This window comes from Prinia subflava, chromosome 3 (assembly GCF_021018805.1).
Source record: "Prinia subflava isolate CZ2003 ecotype Zambia chromosome 3, Cam_Psub_1.2, whole genome shotgun sequence".
NCBI classification, from domain to species: Eukaryota; Metazoa; Chordata; class Aves; order Passeriformes; family Cisticolidae; genus Prinia; species Prinia subflava.
In genome coordinates this window covers 51,074,075-51,100,799 of record NC_086249.1, presented here as the reverse complement: position 1 = coordinate 51,100,799, position 26,725 = coordinate 51,074,075, and the positions used below count along the sequence as shown (strand labels likewise).

Genomic DNA, 26,725 nt, shown 5'->3' with positions numbered 1-26,725 from the left:
TGCTATTTTCTTACAGAAAATATACTATTTTCTTACAGAGAATGGTATAAGAAGTCATCACTAAGATCAAAATGAGAGCACAAATAGATTTGCTTTCTAGGGGCCTGATGAAAAAGTGTGAAGAGCCAGAAAGTTTGTATTGTGCATCTCTGTGTAGCTTGGATTTTTCAGGCCCATCGAATCACTTTCTTATGTCACAGGCTCTCAAAGAATAATAGCCTATGAAATAAGCCAGTAAAACTTTGCCATTCATCCTTGATGGTTGCTTGATTTTGGCTCATACAGATATTATTCTTACTGTCCCAGAGCACTGTTCCTGTATGCATCTATATGTATCTATTGATAAAATAAATACCAAAAAATAAAAAAGATACAAGGTCAAACCTGCTTTAAACTGTAGGGAAACTTTGTATCAAAGCTAGGCTTAGCTATAGCCTGTTGGTTAGCCTGATTTAAAATGTTTGGTGTAACATGGAAGATTATTGCACTTTTTTTTTCCTTTTCCTCCTCTATGCACTTGGATCGCCAGCAGCATCAGTGGTAGATTTCATTACACCCAAGCAATGAAATTTCTATTCTTTCTGTATAGTGCTTTCTGTGGACCATGAAATTATTTGCCTGTATGGAATACTGAGAGGTATTAACTTTTCTGAAGCACTATCAATGTATAATTCAAAAGGGAAGTATATGTAGAATATCCACATTTTAGTGCTGTGCAAGTCCTGTTGTGAACTCCCTTTTATTAATGTAAGGGAACCTTCTTTTGTTTTAAGTTTTAAATTATTTAAAGTAATTAGTTTGACACATGTTTAAATGTCCTTATAATCCTACTGTCTCAATTTGTCTTATGTCTTCTGCCTGATCAAATATATTCCAATATGTGCTTTCCTCCTCTAGGATGAGTGGTATAGGATTTGGTGAATATGGGGAATACGAATATTACAGCGTAATGTTAATGATGCAAAACATCTACTATATATTCAAGAGAAGCTTAAAACCAAAACATAAACTAAAAATGATAACAAGTGAAACATCTCTTTTCAAGGAGGAATAGGCTCTTCTCCCTGAATAAGGGCTGTCTGTTTCTAGTGGACCTCTGGGACTGGATGGGGTATTTCATGGTGGTTCTACCTGGCCAGAACTGCTGTAGCTGCTGCTGTGTGGAGCAGGAGAAGGAAGAAGAGACACTTGGGGAGCACAGACTATAAAGAAGGGACTGAGATTTTTCAGGAGATACTGGAAAAGGAATTTAGGGCACAGCTGTCTTAAACCTAGTTTGTTCTCTGTTCACTGATTCATGGGCTGAAATCCTTTATTTCAGCCCAAGTGTCTTCCCTCTTCACCTGTTTCAAGTCTGCAAGTGAACCATCTGCAAATACAATGACTTGTATCTTAGGTTATGCACTTTATAGTGAAGATGTGGGGGCATGGAGAAACTACTGGCTGACTCATTCTTTGGAGCAGGCATGCTGCCTTTCATCAGTGCTCTGTGAAAGACATTGCTTGAAAAGATAAGTCTCATATAATAGGATTTTTTTTTTTTACAATTCCAGTCTAGTCACTTCAGTTTGAAGTCTGACTTCATCCCCCCATGCTTACCATAGACTTCTGATTTTAAAAGCAGGAAGGGAAATTGCTTTCTAGTCAAGATGTAAGGTGGTTTTTGCCACTGATGACTACTACTTCACTTCCAGTGATGTTATTCTCCCTTTTGCTTTTGTTGCATTCTTTGTCTTCCTGGGTCTTTCCTATGTAATTATTTCTGTAGAGTATGCTCTTCCTCATTGCCTGCTGGTTTGATGTGACACAGAAGGGCCCCATCATCCATGCTGAGCTCTTTTATATTTATGCTATAATAATTTTCTGCTTTTGCATGTTCTACAACCATCTGTGAGTAGCTTACAATCTATTTCTATGTTCCAAAAACTGTTTCTTTTCAATTTTGAACAGGAAGAATTGAAGTCTTTATATTTTTCCTCTAAACCTCTCTTCATGGATGTCTGATAGTCAATTCTTGTTCTGACTAGAGTGGAACACTTGTACCCAATCTTTGCTTCTGATTTTCTTTACTCTCTCTGATCTTAATTCCACAGATGCTATAATAATTTTACTTGTCATTTAGTTTGGTAACTGATGTACTTGTTTCAAGATACTTATCTTAAAGATATATTGAAGTCTCAGAATATTTTTGCATAGCATTCCAAGACAGAAGTCTGTTGGTATGGTTGAAATCTTGTCCAATATCTCTTATGCATCAAACGTTTCTGTAACTTTCTTTTGTGTTGACAAGTGTGATGTTGCTGTTCATATCTGTTCAAAAGGGTGCTACAAAGATGATAATGTAGCACATCTCATTATGTGTCAGCTGCTTTTGGCTTCTGTAGGTCCTTGCCCATGTACCTTAAAACACACACGCTCTAGCACTGAAAATGAGTAGTTTCACTTAGTAACTCTTGATCAAAAAGTTGATAAATATCTAACCAGTTAAAAATCCCACAACCAAAACCACTTTTCTAAAGAAGGGTCTTGTCTCTTGAAAGGCTCTTAATAAAGCCAGAGCGATTGATATGTGCTGAGGATTAGTCATAAGGATCATTCATGAAATCATAGATATGTACTCTATGTAACTTTAATACAGGAGTCAATAGTTTCTCCAAAATGAATTTCTAAATAATTGGAACAAAGGCACAAAATTTTGTATTACATGATGCAAAAAGAAATAGAAATGGAAAGAAAATAAATAAAACCGTGTCTTAGTTATGCTTACTTGGCTTTCAGTAAAAAGTACTTTCTTTGCATGTCTATTTATTCTGTAGCCATGTTATGAGTATAGCTGTTTCTGTGTAACTAAAACCACTTTAAAACTATGCTTTTGGTAAATAAACCTGCTTTCTCATACTCTACATGCAACGCTTGGAAAGAATTCTTCATAAATTGGTTTTGTAGATATCTGTTCCTCCAAACTTTCTGTAAAATTCTGATGTTCTGCATGATTTCTTTCTAATGTAATGGGATTCTGGTCGGTTAACTCCAGTGCTAGGCAGCAGACCATCATATGTATCTTTAGGAAAAGCCTTTAGAATAAGGCAGTTAAATAACAGGTAAGCTACCACAGGAAAAAAGGGCTGTTTAACTTCCAAGAACACCCATCTTAATTAGGGTTACACAGAATGGAAGCAGTATGTGATATGTTTACCTTCTGTGTTTTCAGTTGGATAGATTTGCCAGTATAAGAATTCCAAGAAGTAAAAAAGAAAGACCTCCTCTGCCACATATGAAGCAGTCACATTCTACAGATTGCTCATCCACACCCATGGACCCAGAGGACTTTGCTCAAAAACCACTGTCAGAAAGAGAAATCATAGCACTGTTTGAAAAAATGATGGTAAGAGTCTTAATTCCTTTTACTTAAAGAGTGACAACATGGCTAAGTGATAAGTGGGACGTGTATTCTTCTCTGTGTGTTATAATCTTTACCTGAATTATTTATATTATAGTTGTTGTGAGTTGTAATTGTGTGGTTTTTTGGGTGTTTCTCAGGAAATAAAGTATTGGAATTATTTTTGCAAATTTTTGGTCCAAGTACATATAAAATAGAAATTAGAAGGGCGATTATGCAACACATTTTGAGGAGGAACAAGAAATGGGGGATCCTTCTTCCTTTCAAGATAAAAGGAAGAAACTTTTATAAAGAGGTTTTATGCCTTCAAATGTCACAGCCACGTTTAGTTCTGTTTTAGTTCGTTTAGAATTTGTATGCCATGTCACTCTTGCACAAAAAGAGAGACTTGCCTCCAAAGCAGCATTTGTCTGCAAATTTGCTTCTTTCCTTAGCTGTCATTGTTAGTGCACTACAAAAGAGCAGTCACAAAGATCATGTGGCATTGGTAGCACCTCAGTAGGTTGAGCTTTTTGTCGTGATGATGACATTTTGGGCAATTGGAAACTAAACATGGAATGGCCATGAGAAAAGAATGACTGAAATCTGAAGAGCACAAGCGAACATTAACAAGGAGAATGAAGCCTAGATTATTATTTCTTTCTCTGCCTCACAGCAGGTAACGAGTAACTCTTGAAATATGAAGGGACGACCAGGGACCAGCATGTGGAGAAAATGAAATGTGCTATGAGAGAAATACCTTTGTGGAATTTGTACTTCCTAGTACTCAGTGATGATAGCTTAGTTTTGAAGAAGCTTATGTAGAGCTCTTGAGAACTATAACAGAAGGATAATATTCAGGGTTTTCATGGTTAAGCTGGTGAAGGAAAGGAATAATTAACTGTGTTACTAACTTTTGTATTTTTACTTGTTTCCAAATGGTTCATTTTTCTTGGTATACTTTGATGTCTTGCTTCTCTTAAACATTTCACTATAACTGATAATTGCTGAAATGTTAGGAAATGGGAGAATTCTTTTGATTAAAATTTGAAGGTGTGCCTCCCTCCACACTCTCCTTACATGTAGATTGTATTTCTCTACCATGCTACTGACATTCTGGTGTAGGATAGTCTGTGATGTTATATTGTGACATAAATAAACAGAAACTTCCAATAAATCCTGAGAAACCTACTTACTGCGTGTCTAGATAAATATAGATGCTTATATCCATGGATCCTTAAATAATTAATTCCAATTTTAAAACTACTTTGCAAAATATGTTAGAGTACTGATGACATCTGGATAATTTGAATGCTTTCCTAGTTTCGTTGAATAACAAAGCACTTAAACTTGTATTAAGCTACTTTATCAGTGTTATCTATAACATGTGCTACAGAAAGGATTTTTCAGATTATCCACATTTGAATGGGCTGGAATAAAGCTAGTTTAGTCACAGTAGATTACATAGCTAATTATATATTGTAGCCTCTAGTTTGCTGTTCTGATCAAATTAAGTGATTGGGGGGGGTTGGATTGGTGAACAATTTGAATGTTGTAGCCAGTCTTTTAGAACTAATTTTGCATGGAAAAAAATAGTCTCTGTGTTAGTACTGAATAGAGAAGGTTTTAAATTCTTGGGGTTTACTGAATGTCTTACGTTGTACTTGGGGTTTTCCTGGATGCATATGGCAATGTTTTATATAGTGGCATCTTGTGTGCTTTTCGTGGCAAAAATTATGAAAGAGCTCATAAAACCAGCCAGTTAAAGATAATAATTAACTGTCATTTAACTCCTTTAATTTCTGTTAGTACTATTAAGAAAATATGCATGTGAAATAATGTATTCTTATTTTCCAAAGAGGTATTGCTTACCTGTAGAGTATATTTCAGTTGTCTAAGAAATAGAGGATGGAGATGAAGTATTTCATTAACTAAGCAATATCTTGTATCACTCTAGTCTGTATAAATTGTCTTAATGATGTTTCATTTGTTAAAAACAAGAACAAATTACTTTTTACTGCACACACAGACAGAATATTTCCCATAAATTAACCTGCTGTTATATCTAGGCTTACGGAATACAGTTTGTTAACAGGTTTCTTAATTATTTTGTTTGTTTGTTTGTTTTTGTTTTGGTGTGGGGTTTTTTGTTTGTTTTGGTTTTGTTTTGTTTTTTGTTTTTTTGTTTAGAAATGAGATACTTTTATTTAAGTTTAGAAGCTATTTTTCAGAAAACATGAAGGAGCAAATCTGAAAAAACTACTTTAAATAGACCAATGAACTTAGCAACAGCTACATGATAACATGAAAAGGTTTTTTTTTAGTTCAAAGTTAAGTTCAAAATTAACCCCATCCCAACTGAAAGCAGGACAGGGGTCAAGGATTTTCTGCAATAACTTCTCAAAGCTTGGATTTATATGAAGGTGTAAATGTTTCTAGGAACTGTGCTTCATTCTCTTCAGCATAAAAGCTATTGAAAGACAAGAAAAGTTAAGTTTTGGTGTAGTATAAAAACTAAGGATTGCCTGTATTGTTTGTCTTTGATTTGTGACTAGGTGACATAACTTTGATATCAAGATGGTTACTCACTGATTTTGTAGTATTGCTCCTGCCAAAGGTAGTGGGGATTCACCTCATGAGTCTCAGCTGAAAATAACTGCAGTAATTCTTGCTGAAGCTTGGCTAATGCACATAGTAATGCTATATGGGCTTTATATGTGTGTGACAAAATTATTAATTGTCCCTGAAAACTTTTTTTCCTTTTTTTCCTTTTTTTTCCTTTTTTTTCCTTTTTTTTCCCTTTTTTTCCCTTTTTTCCTTTTTTCCTTTTTTTCCTTTTTTTCCTTTTTTTCCTTTTTTCCTTTTTTCCTTTTTTCTTTTTTTTCCTTTTTTCCTTTTTTCCTTTTTTTCCTTTTTTCCTTTTTTTCCTTTTTTTTCCTTTTTTTTCCTTTTTTTCCTTTTTTTCCCCTTTTTTCCCCCTTTTTTCCTTTTTTTTTCCTTTTTTTTTCCTTTTTTTTCCTTTTTTTTTCCTTTTTTTTCCTTTTTTTTTTTTTTTTTTTTTCCTTTTTTTTCCTTTAATCTACACCATGATGAGAAATGCCATTTCTCACAAATGTGCGACTGATTACAATGATCCGAGCATTTTTAGGCTGGAACAGTGGAACTCCCTGTGTGAGAAATGCTAGTGACATTTAGAAGTGTCACTTGTGTGGTTTTGAGTGTAGGTCTCTCTCTGCCCTTTTTGACCTCTGGATTTATGTTGGGGTGAATTAATGATGATGGGATTTTGATTACTGCTGAAGGTTTTGATTTAATGTTTAAGAATTTGGGCCTTGCTAATTGCAGAGGTGATTATTAATTTGTGAACTAGTTTCAGTGCAAACCACATTCTGCTGTCTAAGATGAAGCGTTTGGGAATAGAGGAAGAGAATTATGGAATAAAGAGAAATTAGAAATTAAAATTGAAATTAGAAGTGTGTAAAATACTGGTTTGAGTACATTTATGAATGTTTTGGCAAGTATTAAATAATCCTTTTCTCTAGTTTGGTGCATGTGTGTGTGAAACTGTAGGTCTTTTCTAAGAAGAGTGTACCAAAAATGCTTGTGGTGCACTTAATCCTAGCATAGTTGACTGGTTTTTTTCAGTCTGAGTTCAGAGGAAATCTGGATAAGGATTTTTATGGTCTTGATTAACATCTTATGAAAAGTTGTTTGTATAATTGCTTTCAGTTGTATGAGTTCGTATTTTTGTGTCTTTATTTTATTTAAGTCAGTCTCATATATTTAAATTATTCCGTTGCTGTATGGCATTTAAGACTTTTTTCTTTTTTTTCCTATCCCATTCTAGGAAGATATGAATTTAAATGAAGACAAGAAGATGCCACTGAGAGAAAAGGATTTTAATACCAAAAAAGAAATGGTGATGCAATATATTAGCACTGCTTCCAAGTCTGTAAGTAAATGACTAAAATCTTACATTATTTTCTGTTGGACAGAAAAAGTGATGCATCAATGTTACATTCCTTTGACTAACTTCTGTTTCTCATAGTACCCTTTAAAAATGTTTGTGTCTATCTTACTATTTTGCAAGATACAGTGGCAGGTAGTCACCTGTGCTTGAAATGTGTCTTCTATACAGAAATCAGCATTTCTTTTTGGGAAAGGTATGGCTAAGAATAGAGATGGAAAGATTCTGCAAAAACTTCTTGCAAAAGTTTGATGTGAACCTTTTCTTTTCTGGCATTGTTTAAAAAGAATTCCTCAACTCATGAGCCTTTTTCATGGCTGACTTAGAATTCATGTTTGATGCTACATAATGGCTGATAATGGAAGTGTTGTGCACAAAATCAATTATTGTCCATTTTTTATCTATAGAGATAATGATGGGTTGTTCTAAAGCAGTGCAAGGAGTTGTATGTAAGGGTCAAATTAAGGATGCAGTTTGCATAAGAAAAACTGCTTAATTTTTGCAGAGTGGGAACTGATTCCCATACTAAATGCTGCATAGCTAATCTTGTCCTCAATCCTTCTGATTGTTTTAGAATTCATATGTTTGAATCTTTGACTCTCACTGCTGCATGTAACTAGATATACTAGTAAAAATTGCCTGTATGTAATTATAACTAAATACTAAGAAATTAAAACATTAAATATAGTAATTTAACTGAGATATTTAACTTACTGCCTAGTTCAAATGACATATATTGTTACTGTAATGCTTTAGCACTTTTAGAAAGGTAGGTGTGCCTAGTGCAGGACCAAACTGCCTGAAGATTACTTTATATAAGATGAGTTCATCAAAGCTACTAGTCTTTCTATAGCTTAACAGGTCCTTAATACTAGAAGATTAGGCCTAGCTTGTTTTTCTTTTTTAGAGATATTGCATGGGAAATCAAGAAACTTCAGACTAGTAAATCCAACAACATTCTTGAAATTTATCTACCCAAACTAGTATCTGAGGGTTTATATATTATTGGCATCCGTAGCCTCCATATGTATTTTAAGACCTCAGTTGTTTGATCTAAAAAGTAATGTGATAATAGGATATGACTGGCTGTGCAGAGTTGCTGCATTTACATCTGTTGCTCGAATCATAGCATACTGATATGGTGATGTTAAGGCTCTCTTTGTCAAGAGGAAGGCTTTCATGTCTTTGCTTCTTGGCACTTAAAACTTGCAAAGAACTGAAGCCTGTTTAACAGAGTAGGTCTCATTGATCCTTCTTTCTGAGTGCCATTTGCAATTTTCCTTTTTTCTTTCGATGTCGTTGCGCTTGTGTTTTGGCAATGGAGCTTCTTGCACTATGCTCAAAGCAGATGTATAAGGTACTTTGTTGAAGAGGACAGGTCTTTTCCTTCCCAAGGGCAGTGACTTCTTCCCACACACTGTTGTCTTGTGCATTTTCCTAAAGTCCCCTACAGCATTTTCTCCTTTCTATTCCCTTCCTGTGCTGCTAGCCCATGTGTTCCCCTTTCTGTTGTGGGAGATGACTAAAGGCCAATCCATGCAGGGAAACCTGTCTTTCCTGGACTCTCTTCCTGCTGTTGTGTCTTTACTGGAAGTGACATTCACCTGTTGTGTACTGGGAGAAGCTGTTTCTGGCAGGCACAGATTCAGTACTTTGATCCAGTAGTGCTGCAGATGATTTCAGATCATTTCATCATTCAGATCAGATCATTTCAGATCATTTCAGATTTTGGAGCTATTGAGGTGGGAAATTCCTTCCCTTGCCATTGAAAACTCTTTGTTCCTGGCATGCTCTTTCATTCCTCGAGTTAGTTGGACTGAGTGTCTTCTGAGTCTAGAGAGAATAATGCACTGCACCCCAAGAGTACTTAGCTAATTTTGGTGTACGTTGACTTTGTGAAAATGTCATACTGTTTTGGAACAGTTGAAATGCCACGCAGCTCCTGACTGCTGTGTGCCACTAATCCCATCTCGGGCCTCTCCTTCTGTTAGCGATACTGGAGTAACTTCTTTCAATAGTTCGTACTTCTTTTCATACTTCTTGAACTTTAAGGAGATGGGTACTAAGACATTTTGCCTTGGGAAAGATATCCTCATTCACAACTGTCATGGAGAGTACTGACCGTACTGACCGTTTCATTTAAAGCAGTTACCATTTTGAGAACTATTGAAATGAAGAACAGAGACTGCACCTCTAATGAATCAATGAAAATGAAACAGCCCCTGGTGATCAAAGTGGGCTCTACTGTAACCAAAGCTTTATCATTGACCTCAGTGTCAGGGTTTCTCTTTCTTAGAAGTGCACAGCTCCTTTCCAGTAATCACAAAGCACACCTCTTTGCAAAGTAATACTTGTAGAAAAGAAAAGTTTATAAAATATATTTCCATGTTATGGGGTTCATACTCAGGGAGAAATAAAGTAGCATTGCTATCATGTTACCCAGCCATAGGTTTTGCTCTTTTATGTGTTCAAACCACATAAACTGGGTTCTAAAGTGAATTTTCATCTCAAGATTTTGTTTTTGTTGTTCACATTGCGCCCTTGTAATGTTTTAACTGGATTAATTAATGCTGACTTCATGCTGCATCTGCTCACAGACCAGTTGTTCTTCAGTTGAGCAATTTTCTAGAGGCACTGATGCCTCAAGATATTTCCTGTTTCTCAGTTAACTTGAACATTTTGAACTTAAGCAGCGTTTCTCATGCTGAAATACAGCTAATATAATCTGTTTCACAACTGGTACCAAATGCAGCTCTCATTTTATTTAAGCACTGGCAGATGTATCATTCTTATTATGCTGCAGAATTTTGGCATAACTATGAATAAGTGGTACTTATCACTGTGGTAGTTTGTTGTACAGACATTCACAGTTTACTGGTTCTTTTGCATAGGGTAGTGTTCCAGTGGGGAGCTGAGTGTGAAAGGGGATGACTGGTTACTCTCTGGATGTTGATGTGAGTCTTCAGTGTGTGTGACAGTTTTCAGATGTGTCACATGAGACTTTGTGAAATGTCATTCTAGTGAATTCTTCCAGTCTGGCTGGGCTCCTGTCCCATGTGACCTTTGCACACATTGCTGTTGATTAAATTAAATTCCTTCCAAAATATCTTCCAACCATTTCAACTGTATGTCCTGTCCATATGACTGTGCATCAAAAGAAAGCAATTTTGCTGACAACTTATAAGTATTTTGGTTACATCAGTTTTGTCAATTTTACGGCAGGAACTGCTGAGAGAAGTCACTGGAAATGACAGATTCTCCACACAGGATATTAATCCATATGCTTAGGCATACAAGGAGTGCTTATCAAGTAGTGTATGCACATCAGGAGCTGCCAGCAGAATTTCTGAGACTTTTTGACATTTCCAACTCTCTTGTAAGAGACTATGAAACTAAACATTTAGTTTAATACTTTGCCATGAAGGCTGCTGGGAGTTTGTTTGGTCATTTTGCCTCTAGTCAGTCTGCTCTTATCTATGCAGAGTCCAGCTGGAAAGATCAATGAAAGAGAACTCAAAATACTGGGTTTCTTTTTGTTTGGGGGAATAGTTATTGTTATTGATTTTTAAAAATTTTCTGTGGGTTTCTTAGATCTGTCTTCTACATTGTCATCTCAACACTCATCCTGTGGTGTATGTCTCATCTACTTTTTTTTTGTCAAGCACAGCTGTTGAAAGTTGCCCCCATACATGCAGGGATATCCATCAGTTCAGAAGTATATTCAGAATGACATTCCATGTATTACACATGGTGTTTCAAAATATAACATGAGATGCCATATATTCAGGATGGTTCCTGGCAGTAGTTTTTTGTGGGTTGTGTGTTTGTTTGTTTGTTTTATTTTGGTTTTTTTGTTGGTGTCTGGAGCATCTGTTATCAAATCTGAGGAAATATAGTTGGAGTGGAAACTATTGTAGCCCCCAATGTTCTGTTGTCACAGAGTCATGGAATAGAATTAGACTGGAAGAGACCTCTGGAGATAGTTGCATCCAACTTTTTTATCTATTCCAATTTTACTGTCTCTGATAGGAGAAACTACACAGTGTGCCTGAGATACCTGTTCCCATGCTTGACCAGCCTCATGCCTAAGAAAACAGAGGGAGGAGGAAGTTTTTCTTATGTTTGACCAATTTCCTGTATTGCAGTTTGTTCTTCTTGTCCTTTCCCTGATAGGGTTCCTTTGAGCCTTCTCTTCTTGGGGCTAAACAATCTCAGTTCTGTCAGCCTCACTATGTACTACAGATTCTCTTGTAATTATGTCCACAGCCCTTTCTGACTCATTCCAGTATGTCTATGTCTCTATGTTGGGGAGTCAGGAGCTGGACAGAATTCTCCAGATGTCTCACAACTTCATGTGAAGTGCATATTAGGTGGACTAGACTACTTGTATTTTGATGTCTACAAGAATGTCTACTTCTGCGAGAGCAGAAGTCACTGCAGTAACACACTGAGTGTTCTGGTTTGCTGCTTCTTTGCTCTGTATAAATAATATATTATTTGTTATATAATAATATAAATAAATTTGTTAATAAGATGACCAAATTTAGTCAGTTACAGGTTTACAGATCTACATTATATATTTTTCAAGGAACAGAAACGAAGCTTAACCATTAATTATTTAAGTTCTATATGCACCAAATAAAAAACAACCATATTTTCTGTGTTTCAGGGAAGTCTCAAGAACAGTAGGAAGATTTCTCCCCAAGAATTTATTCAGGATTTAAAATCTGGGTCAACGGATGAAAGACTAGTCACTTGCTTAGAATCTCTCCGTGTGTCCTTGACTAGTAATCCTGTCAGGTAACATCATTAGCACATATTGAAGAGATTAATCATATTCTAATTTCTTAATGGATTAAAATTAATGGATATGTAGATGTACATGTTTCAAGGTTTTCCAGTTAATGAGTATGTATGCATTAGTGAAAGATTGTAACTTCCTTCTTTTTCATTGATTACGTATCCTCTGTAGTCTATTACTTTTAATAGAGTTGACTGATCTATACATGGCAATACTAAGAAAAGGTAAATTAAATATGGTGCAGAAGCAGTTCCCTTTATTTTCTAGTGCTAAATGGTCAGTTGTTTTTCATTTTTATTTTTGAAATATTTTCTAAGTCTTTGATCTTCTAACTTATTTTTGTCAGGGTGATCAATAATGGGAGTTAGGCACATTGGTGTAAGTTTGTTGACCAGAAAACATATATATTTCTAAATGTGTGCTGCTGCTTCTGTCCAGTGTACTTTAAGCTTTATTCCTTCCTGCCTTCTAGTATTTTTTTCTGTACCTGTAGGATTTATCTATACAGAAGAAAACACCTTTGTTTACCTGTGCTTTATTGAAGGAAGGTTAACTCTTCAGTAATCGCTGTTCAGTCTTAATTTTGATTTGTTCCATGCAGCTTGATTTGTGAATGCCGAATTCATTCTATTCTATTCTATTCTATTCTATTCTATTCTATTCTATTCTATTCTATTCTATTCTATTCTATTCTATTCTATTCTATTCTATTCTATTCTATTCTATTCTATTCTATTCTATTCTATTCTATTCTATTCTATTCTATTCTATTCTATTCTATTCTATTCTATTCTATTCTATTCTATTTACATCCTTTTGTTTAGAGTTAGCATTTATGACAATGGTTGAATACATGATTTGGGGAAACTGTTTAGGGTGTAATTTAAAATAATGCAAATGAAATGTTGACACATGGTTAGAAAAAGATTGCACAACTTTCTTTTCTCTGTATCTGGCTTGGCAGAATTGCTGATGTGGGTCTTTTCTATGGGTATTTGCTTCTTTCCTTCTTTTAATTTGTTTCTGAATTGAGTTGTCTTATTTAGAATATGTAATGGTTCATGTGGAAATTAACACACTTTAACTCAGTAGCCTGAGTTATTCTGATGAAGGATTTTTCAATTAGTCTTTCTTGTAAATCATGTTTTTAGTTCACAAAGAAAATCTGAATCAAGTGATTCTGAGTAGTTTGACCCTCAGGTACTAAGAAACAGGTATTGAAATCTATGGTTTACTGCAAAAAGCAGTGTTTATTTCTCGTCACTATAAAAAGAAAGCTTCTAAAGGGACAATCTTGGTCACTAATCTTCAGGTAAATAATTCAGATGTTTTGACCCCACAGTTCCCAGCACAGTTCATCAAAAGTGGTTCAAGTGATTTAGCTGTACATATTATTACGAATAGCTAGTTATCTGCAACTATTTCTTCTCCTTTTATGTAGTAGTTGTAACATAGATTGAATTTCATGAAGAAGGCATTTTTAATAAATACATTGAAAATAGAGGCACTGATAACTTAGTATTTTGTCAGAAGGACAAAACGCTGAGTGTTTTCTTTGGGTAGTGTAAGTTGTTTTGGTTCTCCTGTGGAAGCAAAGGTAAAGGCAGTAAGAATGCATCAGTACTTCAGTCAATCATCTCAAGCTGTTGGATGTACGGGGCTGCTCATAATTCTGCTTTTACAAAATGTTCCAAGAAATGAATCTTGTAGGATTATCTTCAGGACAGATATGGCCAGATATGCCAGAAATAGCAGCCAGTTATTTGCCTAATCTGTTTCAGAATAAAACAGCCATCCAAGAAAGAGAAAATCTATTTTCTTAATATATTTACTTTTAGAAGAAAAAAATATAAAAATATCTGGTTTTCTCTTCCTATAATTTATTTAAGGGATTGCCAGTGCTGCTGCCAGTGTGCTGTTACTTATATTTGATATCAAGGGGTTTTGAGCAGTACTAAACAGGACCCTGAAGCATCTGTCTCATGTAGAAACAACTGGCCAACGGTTTAACCTCATAGAAAGATGCCTTTGATAGCTAAAATTTTAATTTTTTGTTGTGTTCTCTTGGAGATATTTTGGGTTTAAAACCATCCAGTTATACCTACTTTTGTTTAGGGTGACAATTTTCTTTCACTCTGATTAGTCTTCAATATGTCAATTTTTAAAATGTCTTTTTTCTTTTTCTCTAGCTGGGTTGAAAACTTTGGCCGAGAAGGTCTGGGACTGCTGTTGGATGTTTTGGAAAGATTGGTAGAGACAAAAAAGTAAGGATTTAATATAAAATTGTAAGCTTTTCCTAATATTTAGAGAGCATTTATTTACACTAATTTTTTGATTTATTCAGTCAGGATAGACTTGTGAAGAGGAGTCAGCATAAAGTTATACAGTGCTTGAGAGCCTTCATGAATAATAAGGTACGGGATTTTATTTAATTTAGAAACTAAATTATTACAGTTCAATCGGATAAGGTACATGATAAGTCTGTGCAATTTGATGAAGTGCTGGGTTATCACTGCGAGCTTAGCTAGATAAGGACATTGGGTTCAAACAGAGCAGCAGGTAGGAGAGCCCTGCCTTTGTTTATTATTCTTATTATATACTTCTCACAAGGTGACCATGGATTGGAGGGTGGTTATTCCACCTCTCACTCACATTGGTCAAGGAGGCTGTCATTCAACTTCTCCTTCTCTTGGAGAAGGAATCTATAACAAGGGCAGTATTTACAAAACACGGTCTACTGTTTACATTTACGAGTGTGAGAAGCTGCACACTTCTACTTTAGTATGAACGCTCAGCAAACTAAGAAAACTCAGGGCAGCACTGGGTTGGTCATATGTGGTTTGAAGTTCTTTCTGTCTGCCAGAAGTCTGCCACTTTCTCTCTGCAGAAACATTCCAAGACAATAATATAAACTTTTGATGCTGAAATATGCCCTTCCTACAGAATAAGTGACCTATTTGGGACTTTTCTCTCATTTAACTTTTTGATTATTTCACAGACTTAAATGTCATTTGAAATACTTACTTAAGGGGAGCCATTGGTGTCATTACCAGATACTCAAAAATCATTTGGATTCACCCCCCTTACAAATGTTCTTCTGTTGTTTAGTATGGGTTGGAAAGAATTTTGGGAGAAGAGAGGAGCCTTTTGTTGCTGGCCAAAGCAATTGATCCCAAGCAAACTAACATGATGACGGATATAGTTAAACTCTTATCTGCAATGTGCATTGTTGGAGAGGAAAACATGTAAGTACTGCATTTAAGCAAGAAATAGATCATTTTACAAGATCCCAAATTATCATTATATCTGCATGAAATGATAAAATTTTCAATTTAGGTTTGAAAGTAATCTCTATTATATTGTCAGTTTTCCAAATATCTGTGTGATTTTTTTATCGTAGTCATATCTGAGTTTTCTTTTTTACATCTGGATGTACCGGTTAGATGGAAATAGTTATGCGGCAATTCTTTTGCTTAATATTTGTTAGCATAATTTTCTTAAACCTCGTAATCTATTAAGTCGTTTTTTGATTAGAAAGATCTCTAAAGGCAACAAGATTGCTTAAACCTCCTAAATTTGTTTACAAGAAAGTGAGGTAGGTGAATAGTTTGGCAACATGGCTTTTAAGATAGCAAATTAACAAGTTTAAATATCTCTCCTGAGTGAAGTGATTCTCTTTTCTCACAGCCTTGAAAAAATATTGGAAGCTGTAACAGCAGCAGCAGAGGAGAGGAATGTTGATAGATTCTCTCCTATTGTAGAAGGTCTTCAGGATAACTCAGTTCAGCTGCAAGTAAGTTATTATTTTTTAAACCACTGCAACAAGTAAAAATAAAATCACATATTTTTCTGGACTGAACCAGTCCAGATATATGTGATTTTATTTTTACTTTTATTACAATAAAAAGGAGTAGGACTACTGTTTCAAATTGGGGTCAAATTTTGGAATATTGTTTATAATTTCCTCTTTTAAGATGTGGCATGGAAGATACAGCCTGGAAACACAGGGGTGTTGCAAGTCAATTTGTTGATTTCTATTCACTGAGATCTTACCTTTGTGAGTTAAAAGACAGTATATATTTAAAATAAAGGATAAATCATATGTTTGGGTGCAAAAAGATCATCACTTCTCGCAATATTTGTTGAACTTGAAGATAATTAATAGTGGAAAAGTAAGTTTTTAGAAAACTGCATTTTATAATAAATGTTTTAAATCATTGGGAGGTCTGTTGCTCATGCTCACTTTATGATATTATGAAATTGCATTCAGAGGATCTGAGGAAAGAAAACTTTCACCTTATTTTCAATTTGCTTTTGTTGGATGTAGAGTTTCCTGCAGGAAGGCACAAAGTATTACACTGTGTTTGAATGATCTTTATAAATCATTGGTCTGAGAGTGTAGATGTGAACTCGTAATCTGATTGAACTGACAACTGTTCATAATTGTGATTCTTTGTGACTATTACAAAAATAGTAAAAGATTAATCTAAATTTGAAAGAAATGTTTGCATTACTCAGCTTTTATATTAAATAGTTCATGTCTGATAATAACAGTTCCTGTTTCTTTCATTTGTCCCACAGAAAAGCTAACAATAAAGGAATATTTTCAGGTGAAGAATTGTTTGTAGTTCGATTTTGCCAGTCCCAATGCAATTCTCTTTTGAAAAATCATCCCTTCTTCCTTAGCCCTTCTCTCTTCTAATCATAGACCTGTTTGTGTTGGAAGGACCTTTAAAGACCATGTGCTTCCAACCCGGCTACCATGAGGGGGCGGGCATCTTTTCACCAAACCATGTTGCTCAAGGCTTGAACGCTTCCAGGGATGGGGCATCCACAGTTTCCCTGGACTATCCATAAGTTTTATGGAATTTCAAAAGAATTCTGAGATCTAAAAAAGTTTTAAAAAATATTTTGATTCAGTAGGGAGAAATGCTTAAGATCATGATTTTTTCAATTCCAGGATGCTATATCTAAGTTAAGAGAATACAAGAGTCTCTGTAAAGCATATAAGGATTTGAGGACTACCAAGTTGAAATTAGGAGGATGTTGTTTTGAGTGTTAGGCTTTCAGATGTGATGCTGAATTTTCAGGGCTTATGTATATTTGCATCTGTGTAGATTTAATGAAGAAAAAACTCTACTTTCAATTTAATATAGAAAAAAGTTACTATCTGTAACTTCCTTTTCTTTATAGTTGAAAATGCTTGTGAAACTCCCCTAAAAGCAGTCCATTACTCTATTTGAACCATCAGGCAAATTAAGTTAATCTTTTGTACCTCTCATTATATTCATGATGGGTCCCCAATATTTGCAGGGGTGCTCAGCTCCATTAGAAAGATACTACAAGTGAGAGAACCAAATCAGTGCAGAAAACTTCAGCTGAGTTACCTATGCAGTAGCAATTTTTATTTTTCTAGGACTAGTCTTCAGATATTAAAAATTTTGTTCCTACTAGTTGTGCCTTCTGTCAGTCGGGCTATACCTCCATGTGGTAATTTATTATCCCCTGTAGTAGAAGATAGAAGCACTGTTAAAAATGAGAATTTACTCTAAATGTTACCATTGCAATACTTCTGCTAAATATGTTCATTTGGCTTTGCTGAGAGTGTTAGCCTGAAGTTCCTGCAAATAGGTAATGCTTTGCTGTTTCGTTTGCTGTATTTTTGTAGACATGGAAACTCATTAAAAGTTCTTTTCTGTTTTTTCCTTTTTTTTTTTTTTTTTGAGTTAAACTTTCATTAGAGTGTGTTCCTTCTGCTGAAAAGCTTTTTGATATTTACTTTTTCAGACTTCATAAATGGTTACTAGATTTCTTGTTTTTAAGACCAGAAAAATCAAGGTTCCTCATGTGAATCAGCTATAAACTTTTCTAACAATGACATTGACCTGGTGGTTAATTTGACAGTGTTTTAATGAGACAGAAGTCTACAGTTGTCAGTTACTTGGCATACTTGCCTTGATTGTCTGCTTGATGTATGTATGCTTGCTTTGTGGCAGTTCAATTTGACACTAACAACTGACCTTTTCAATTTTGAATTGACTTAACATTTCTGTTACTAGAAGACTGAATATGTAAAAGGCCTCAGTAGGGTGATTTTTGTATTTTTAGTGAAAACTCTGTCTATCTATTTTTTGCATTTGTTGAAAGCAAAAGATCCTCTGTCTTTCATAAAATCCAAAATTATGGAACACATACTTAATTGTTCTTGATTCAAGACAAGATTAGTAGCCTTATTCTGAAAATATAACTACAGCCAGGAGTAACATCAAGTTTCTAGTTTTGTTAAAGTAAATGTAGTTTAACATCTTAACCCTAAAACGCAGATAGGGCAATCTGGTACCTTGTGTATTTATAATGACAACTAAAAAACTTGAACAATTGCTTGTTCAAGTCATGGAGGCAGAAAATACAGCTTTTCTGGTACAACCCATTTTGATCTGTAAGAAAGTTATGAAAACAGCAACAACTTGTTTGTTGCCTGCTTCTCGTTCTTCTAGTAGAATTAAATGAGTGCTTATCCTCTCTAATCATCAACTTTCACCACTGCTTCTCAAGCAGGTGATTTAACTAACAGAAGAGTCTTATTCTTCCATGCAGATCTAGTTGCAGATGACAGCTCCTTCTAATTTTCCAGTTAGTACTGAGAAAGAGGTACAATGGTGAACGAAAGGTGCAATTCCTTTCCTGGTTAAGTTCCTGAAAAATGAACACCACTCATCCCTGTGGAAACTTGCAGGTTCATGCATATCCTAGGAGAAGCATTTTTGTGACAAAATAAAAGATCCTAGATATTCATTGCTAGCTTTATCCCTCCAGTATTTTCAATTGTCAGGGAATAATATTTAATCTTTATCATTTAATAATATGAGAGACTGAGATGGCTGTGACATTTTGGTTTGCTGAATAACTTGGTGGCTCTTGGTTGCTCTGTGCTAATGAGGTCCTTTCCATAACTGCTTATATAATAGGGTCAATCAGAACAAACCTTATCTTAACTGTCAAGACTGAAAAAACTAATTTCAAATTATTGTGATCTTGTGTGATTTAAGTATTTTATGCTAACTGCTAGGTATTGAATTAGTTTCACTTGGAGCGTGATTTAAATGTTTGTGATCTACTATAAAGTCCCTGCTGTTTCCTTTATCATTAGTCCTTTCAAAAGTTTTTAAAATTACAAAGAAGATTTTGTGATCTAATTTACTCAAATCCAGATGTGTAAGCAATGTGCCTTGCTTAAACTTGTTTTTCCTTCCTCTTGTATAACTTTTTCTCATTCTGCTTTTTGTATGCTTATGTTTGAGACTTTCATTATTAGTTTGTATTCCTACACAAATAAATAGTTTGGTAATATTATCCAATGCATCTTTTTCTTGTTTGTTCCAGGAAAACTAAAGTATGTTCTTGTTATGAACTGCAATTGAATTCCCACTTTATCACATTTGACTAGAAGTACTAGAATAGCAGTACATCTTACATGAACTTCTTGCTTTTCATTGTTGTATCCTGGCTCTCTTTGAATAGCACATGTGCACATGTACTGTGTCGATTTGGCAAATTAAAAGATTTTTGTTTTGGAAACAATTACATCTGTAGACATCCTTTCATTGAAATTGCCCTGCTATCTCAAAGATAAAACTATAGTTCTTTCTTGATCAGGATTTTCACAGTATTACTTTTTCATCGCTAGCCTTATCCTCCCAATATTTTCAATTGTCAGGGAATAATATTTAATCTTTATATCTTAAATCTTTAAATATTTAATTTTTCAGTCTCTGATTGACTTTTCACAGATAGTTTAAATCATCTGTGATAAATGCTGTTTCCTTGCTTCACAGTCCATTCATATAGTGTTTTGCAGGAAAACATTCTGGTTTTTAAACTGCTGATAACAATGACAAAGGTTCCAAATTGTATATATTCAAACAACATGGAGTTGAAATGTGAATGTAACCTTGTAGCAGTGTACTTCAGTACTGACTGTATAGTAGTGAAGTCTACAATCATTGAAATGCCTCACTGATGTTAACAGGAGAGCAGGTGTTGGTGGCAGCTGTCAATGCACTGAATTACTAGCTTTGAATGGCACAACTAATTGAATCCAGAAAATGCAATTGAATGAAAGATTTTGTACTCCAGGGAGATGAGTTGGAGATGGTATAACTTGTTTCAACTAAATAAGATCAAAATTAGGGGAAGTAAAAATTTTCATCTTGGCTGCTGAAGGTGAAGACAAATACTCATAAAGTGGACCCATACCAAAACAAACACAAAAAGCTTTAAGAATAAAGCCCATGCTCAGATAATAAGACAATGTATTCTGGAAGGTTTTGCTTGCATTTTGAACCACTTTTTGCATCCAAATTCTTCTGCTGTGACATTGTAACTTGTGCGATTTGTAGGCCTAAAAAATACCTGGTATTCACAACCAAGAATTTAATTTTTAGTCTAAGTCATGTGTTAGTGGTCTAGTAAAATTTGTCTTAGTGCTAACACTTCTCTACTCCTATCTCATCCTATACCTTTTATACTAAATTTCATTTATGGTCATGTTCTATTCACTAGTTACAGAGATGTAAGTGATGATGAACTTTATGCCAGAGATTTGTACAAGGCTAAGAAAAATGTACAGCTAGTGGGGTGATAGTGATTCTGTTACTAGACAAATCCTGTTGCAACTAAGTAAGCCAAAACTGAGCTCCAGACAGGCAAGCCAAGTCTCAGTGAAGCCTTAGAGAGGTCTGGAAGCATGTGTGGTGTTAGCTTCATGCAAAACCTGTAGCCTGTTACTAGCTAAAATAAGTGGGCTACAAGGCCACATGTCCTGAATAAGACTGTAGAGGACCACAGTCGAATATTCAATATGAGGAGCTTTTTTTGTGTTCAAAAGCACTTGGTTGTGCAGCAGAACCTCTCTTCTCTGTTGGGTGCTGTTGAGACAATTCCTGGAAGATTTTATTCAGTCTACTTTTGAAAAGTGGACTGCACACCTTAGATGGTTTGAAAATGTTTGTTATTGTAGTCTCAGTGTTTGGATGTTAAGAGAATTCCATTATTTGTATTTATCTTTTAGTTGTTGTCGTTTCCTTTGCTGGAGTTAGCACCCTTCTTCGCTACTTAGCGTAGAGTGATGCTTTGGCAGTAACACATATATTAGAGTAACTCTTAGGAAGAAGTAGTTGCACAGAAACAGGCTTCATGACTAATCCAGAAGTTTTGTTTGAATTTGAAGAAAATAATTGGTAAGTTAACAAAGTCCCATTTTCTCCTAAGTTTCTAAAATACTGTAGACATACGTACAGAAACAAATTGTATAAAATGAGGGAAATAACACATTTCAAGGAGGAGAAGTATCATAAGAATTGTTCTGACAGGCACTACAAAGATGAAAAATCCACTGTGACAGTTAAAGGCTCAAATTGTTATCAATTTAGCAGCTTTATAGGAAGAGAAGAATAACCAAGGGTTGTTTCTTATTTGTAACTTCAAAGAAGCCCCAAATTGGTCAATGTTGTGGTATTGTTTGCTATATTCCTATTTAACTGTGTTATTTTAAAACTGAGTGCTTCTAAGGTAATGCCCATACCGTTCTGAAAGAAAACACATTATAGCTATATTGCTCTTTGATATGTGAGGTTATTTATTTTTACTCATCAGGTGATGATCTAATTGCCCTCACTGTAAAGAATATGGAGAAAGGGCAGGAACGGGCCTTCATTGCCTTGCCAAGTCTGTTAAACCCTTTGCTAACAAAACATACAAAGGCAGACTTACAGTGAGGCAGGGGGAAAAACATTAGGAAACATTACTTCAAAAAAATTTAATACAACAACCCAATTTTTGAACCATAGAAACATTTTCAAAAACAAACATTTAAACATCAAATTCAGTATTAATTAATACTGGTTAAATTTTTGATTTTGTCTACTTAGCATGCTGTTTTCTATGTTTTTCTGAATTGTTTTGTTATTTTGCAGACTTGTTTAAATTTTTGAAGTCCAGACTTAGGTTGGAGCATTCTTGCCTGACCCATGGCCTTTCAAACATCTTTTATTGATTCATGAAAAAGGATTTTGCTTTGCAAAGCCATTTATTTATAAAGTCTGTTTATTAATATTTTTTGTATTTCTCATTAATTTTGTTCTCAACTATACAAAATATATTTCTACTGTAGAAAAAGTGAAGCTTCCTAATCTGTAGTTGTCCAGATCTTCCTGAAAATGGTCTTTTAAATGTCAATATAATTTCTGCCATCTTCATTTTCTTCAGTGTCAAGATACATACAAGTATAAACTTGTATGTAATAGCAAGTAAAGTTATTTTGTCCTCAATTTTTTTAAAGCCTTGAATGTTTGAAGAGTGAATGCTCTTTTGTTACTTCTCATCTCGACTTGGTTCTCTGAGTTCTTCTGCCACCCTTGAACTGTTTGGTCACTGTTCTACTTTGCAATATCCTTTCACACACCAGTATGACAAAGGGTTGCTGTTTGTGCTGCTTTCTTTTCTTTGGGCACTCCTTTACACTATGGTCTTTTATTGACCCTACAGGTTCTGTTGTTGTCTTCCTTCATTTGTTATCTTTGAAGAGTTAGACGTGTTAATCATAAATGCTTTTTGCAAATTGTTCTTCAAAGTTCTCTGTCTCTGATAATATGTTTTCATGTTTAATTGGTTAGTTTTGATTCCTCCCCCCCCCTCCATTTGTGTTGTATTATTTTGTTTAGGTGTTGCAACTTGATTATTGTCTAACACTCTAACACCGGACCAAGTTACAGAAGCCTATCTTAACACTTACACAGTTGATTTAAATCACTTTGAGTCCAGTATACAGTTTTGGGTGCCACAGTATAAGGACATAAGACTTAGAGTGTGTCCAAAGGAGGGCCATGAGGATGGTGAAGGTCCTTGAGGGGAAGCTGTATGGAGGAGACTGAGGGGAGACCTCATTGCAGTCTGCAAATTCCTTGTGAGAGGAAGATGAGGAGCAGACACTGATCTCATCTCTGTGGTGACAGTGACAGGACCCAAGAGAATGGCCTGAAGCTGTGTCAGGGGATATTTAAGTTAGATATTAGGACTGGATGTCAATTTTTCACCCAGAAGGTGGTTGGGCACTGGAGCAGCTCCCCATGGAAATGGTCACAGCACGAAGCCTGTCTGAGTTCAAAAGCATTTGGACAATGCCCTCAGGCACAAGATGTGATTCTTGGGACTTCCTGGGAATTGGACTTGATGATGCTTTTGAATCCTTTCTCATTCAGGACATTCTATGATTCTATATATTTAATTTATTGTGATTTTCCTTATTTATGTCAATAAAATAAAACCAATAGTTTTCTTTTTCATTATTATGCAAATTTAGATATTTGCATGTACTGAATTTCATAGAAATTCTGAGGGAATAGAAATTAATTTGAGCTCTTCTTTCAAGTAAGAAGGAGGAGCAAAGCTTGTTCCTTCCTTCTATTACTGTTTTGAAGTTATTGTTGATGCAAGGTGTGTAGTATGACAGAGTAATATAAGAATAGATGCCATTGTGGCAGCTTTTATCCAGGAGAGGTGTTGGATCAGTGTGTTAGTACAGTTGTTAGTTATGGATTAGTACAGTGGTTCCAACCATGACATCCTCCCTTGATCATTCTTGTCCTTTCAGACATCTCCAGAAGTTGAAAAGGTGGTACCAACACTAGTGCAAAGTTGTGGGCCCCTCGAGGTTCTCTTTTCAAGTGACTCCAAATACCATCATATATGGGATTGGGTGGAGAATGCCTCACTGCAGTTATTTTTATATGTTGATTATTATACTTTATCTGCTAAAGCTCATTGGCTAAAGGATTTTGAGATCTCTGTAAAATGACAAAATTTAATGGAGTGAGAAAATGCTTAATTTTTACGGAAATTTGTGAACTATATTTGTAGCTCATGTGGCTGATCAGGAGTTTATGTAGCTTAGTTATAAGATTACAGTAGTTTTATAATTAGAAATGATCTAGTGCCTAGTTACTAGTTTGTTGTATCTTTTTGATCGGGACGAATATTGAAATCTAAGAAATAAGATAGTTCATTATTTACTCTGTTACAGGTAGCTTGCATGCAGCTCATCAATGCTCTCGTTACATCTCCTGATGACTTGGATTTTAGGCTTCACATCAGAAATGAATTTATGCGCAGTGGATTGAAAGAGATATTGCCAGTAAGCATCTTGTCATCTCTCTTTGCATTGCTATTTAAGTTTTTTAATTATTTGAGCCTGAGGGGGAATGGAGAACAAGTTCTAATAAATTATTCTCAAAGGCATTCTATTAAGTTTGGGAGAGAGCAGTCAGATATGAGAATCAGCCTTAAAAATGAAAAGGTGAAACGTGCTCTTTGAGCTTCATTCTGATTCCTCAGCATTTTATGACTTTGCTTAAGAACATGTGACACACTGTTGTGCAAAAATTTTAAGCCAGCCTGAGGTTATGTTTACCTTTTGAATATTTAAGTTAACTCATGTGTTCTTGTAATTTTAAACTTCTAACGAACATAGATGTAGGAATTTATTGAAAAGATACATTTATTTACATATGGAAATGCTAATTTTGCAAGCCTTTGTACTGTTTCTTCTTTGCAGCAACTACAATGTATAAAGAACGAAGCACTAGATATTCAGCTGAAAGTGTTCAATGAGCATAAAGAAGAAGACATGATTGAATTTTCTCATCGTTTAGAAGATATTAGATCTGAACTAGAATATCCTTTTGAGGGCTGATATGATCTTTGTTGGAAATAGTGTGGCCAGCAGGAGCAGGACACTGATCATTCCCCTGTGCTGGTCACTGGTGAGGCCACATCTGAATTCTGTGCTCAGTTTTGGGCCGCTCACCACAAGCAGCACATGGAGGGGCTGGAGCATGTTCAGAGAATGGGCTGGAGCACATGTCCTGTGTGGAGCAGCTGAGAGCTGGGGTTATTCTGGAGAAGGATGGGAGGGGGGCCTTGTTGCTCTCAGTGACTACCTGAAAGAAGGTTATAGTGAGGCGGGGTCAGTCATTTCTCCCAAGTAACAAGTGACTGAATGAGGGGAAAGGGCCTCAAAGTGTGCTGTGGGAGGTTTAGATGGGATAGTAGGAAAAATTTCTCAGAGAAAGGGTTGTTACTGGAATAGGCTGCCCAGGGCAGTGGTGGAGTTCCCATCCTGGGAGATACTTCAAAGATTTGTAGGTGAGCCATGTAGTGGCATGGCTGAATAGCGGACTTGGCAGTGCTCGGCTAATAGTTGGACTTGATCATCTATTCCAACATAAAAGATTCCATGATATCAGCAGGACAAACATGAACAAAATAAAGCATATGATAGATATTTTTCTGCTGTAATTTCTGTTTAAAGAAGTTATCGGTAAACATTTGACTGAATTTTTTTGATTCTTTGTTATTATTCTCCTTAACACTTTCACTGAAGTAAATGATGTTTACAACATGCTGTGGAATACAGTTAAGGACACTAGTGCTGAAGGATATTTTCTTTCTATTCTCCAACATCTTTTGCTGATAAGAAATGATTATTTTATCCGGTATGTTTAATGCTGTGTTAAATGTTAATTATGGATTTTTTTTATTATTCAATCATTAATAGAATGTTTGTTCCATAAATTTAATAATAGGTTTTAGTCTTTCTGTGTGGATTGTAATTTGTGAGCTCACATTTAAAAGAATGAACTTGGAATCAATAATGCCATCTATATGTTTTTGTCTCTTCTGCTTAATGTATAATTTTCTTTTAAAAATATAGAAAACTATTTTTATTAAGAGCTGACCCTTATTGATTGCAAGTATAAGTGATCAGGAGAGATGTCTTAATCAGTTATAAATCATGGTTGTAGCATTATAATTTTGTGGTGTGTTTGAGTCAAAGGACAAAACTAAGTATGCAGAAAAGTGCACTTATGCCTAATATGAACATGTGCCTAATCTAGAGTAACTTTTGGGTTGGAATTGAGTATTTTCAGTATACATTGTAGGTCAGTGTAGACATGTTTGTGTCTCTTGGAAAATTCATCAGATAAATTACAGGGAAACAGTTAATAAAATTTTAAGTGTTTCAAGCTGACAAATACTTTCCTTCCAAAACTGTTGTGTTGTCTGAGGAAACACTGGAGGAACAAGGTATGAACTGAACAGGGGCCATCTGTTTTCTGCACAATGTTCTGCATAACCTTGCATTTCAGGCAAGGGCTAGCACAGATGTACGTTTAAAGGTTAAGGGTGCTTGCCTGCTATGGGTACATCTGTGCTAGACCTCTTCCACTTGAAAAGGTTTGAATTCACAGCTTGCATGTTCTGGGCAAGTGACCCAGCTGTCATACCCCCTGGCATTTTACAACAAGGTGTTTTTCATTCCTTGTACTTGAAGCAGGGCTGCAATGCACTTGTACTTACAAAAGTCACAAAATTAGTGGAATCAAGCTGAAGGAAGAGCCTTCCCTTTACTGAGAGGAGGCAGGAGGTGGTCTTTCCTTCCTATATTTCCATAGGGAGTAGAGTGTAGATTTAATAATACAACAATTATTTATCTTTAGGACCACTGTTTTTTAGGTTTTTT

General features: G+C 35.3%; 1 protein-coding gene across 1 annotated transcript in view; it reads left to right on the top strand.

Moving 5' to 3' along the window:
• Window positions 1-26,725, top strand: part of DIAPH3 (diaphanous related formin 3) — a 202,368-nt gene that overhangs the window by 20,187 nt on the left and 155,456 nt on the right. The window contains exons 3-12 of the mRNA XM_063392194.1: window positions 3,212-3,385; window positions 7,227-7,331; window positions 12,016-12,146; window positions 14,337-14,411; window positions 14,492-14,561; window positions 15,256-15,392; window positions 15,835-15,940; window positions 24,227-24,337; window positions 24,758-24,876; window positions 25,581-25,697. Coding sequence (XP_063248264.1) covers window positions 3,212-3,385; window positions 7,227-7,331; window positions 12,016-12,146; window positions 14,337-14,411; window positions 14,492-14,561; window positions 15,256-15,392; window positions 15,835-15,940; window positions 24,227-24,337; window positions 24,758-24,876; window positions 25,581-25,697 — 1,145 coding nt within the window. The remainder of the gene's footprint in view (window positions 1-3,211; window positions 3,386-7,226; window positions 7,332-12,015; window positions 12,147-14,336; window positions 14,412-14,491; window positions 14,562-15,255; window positions 15,393-15,834; window positions 15,941-24,226; window positions 24,338-24,757; window positions 24,877-25,580; window positions 25,698-26,725) is intronic.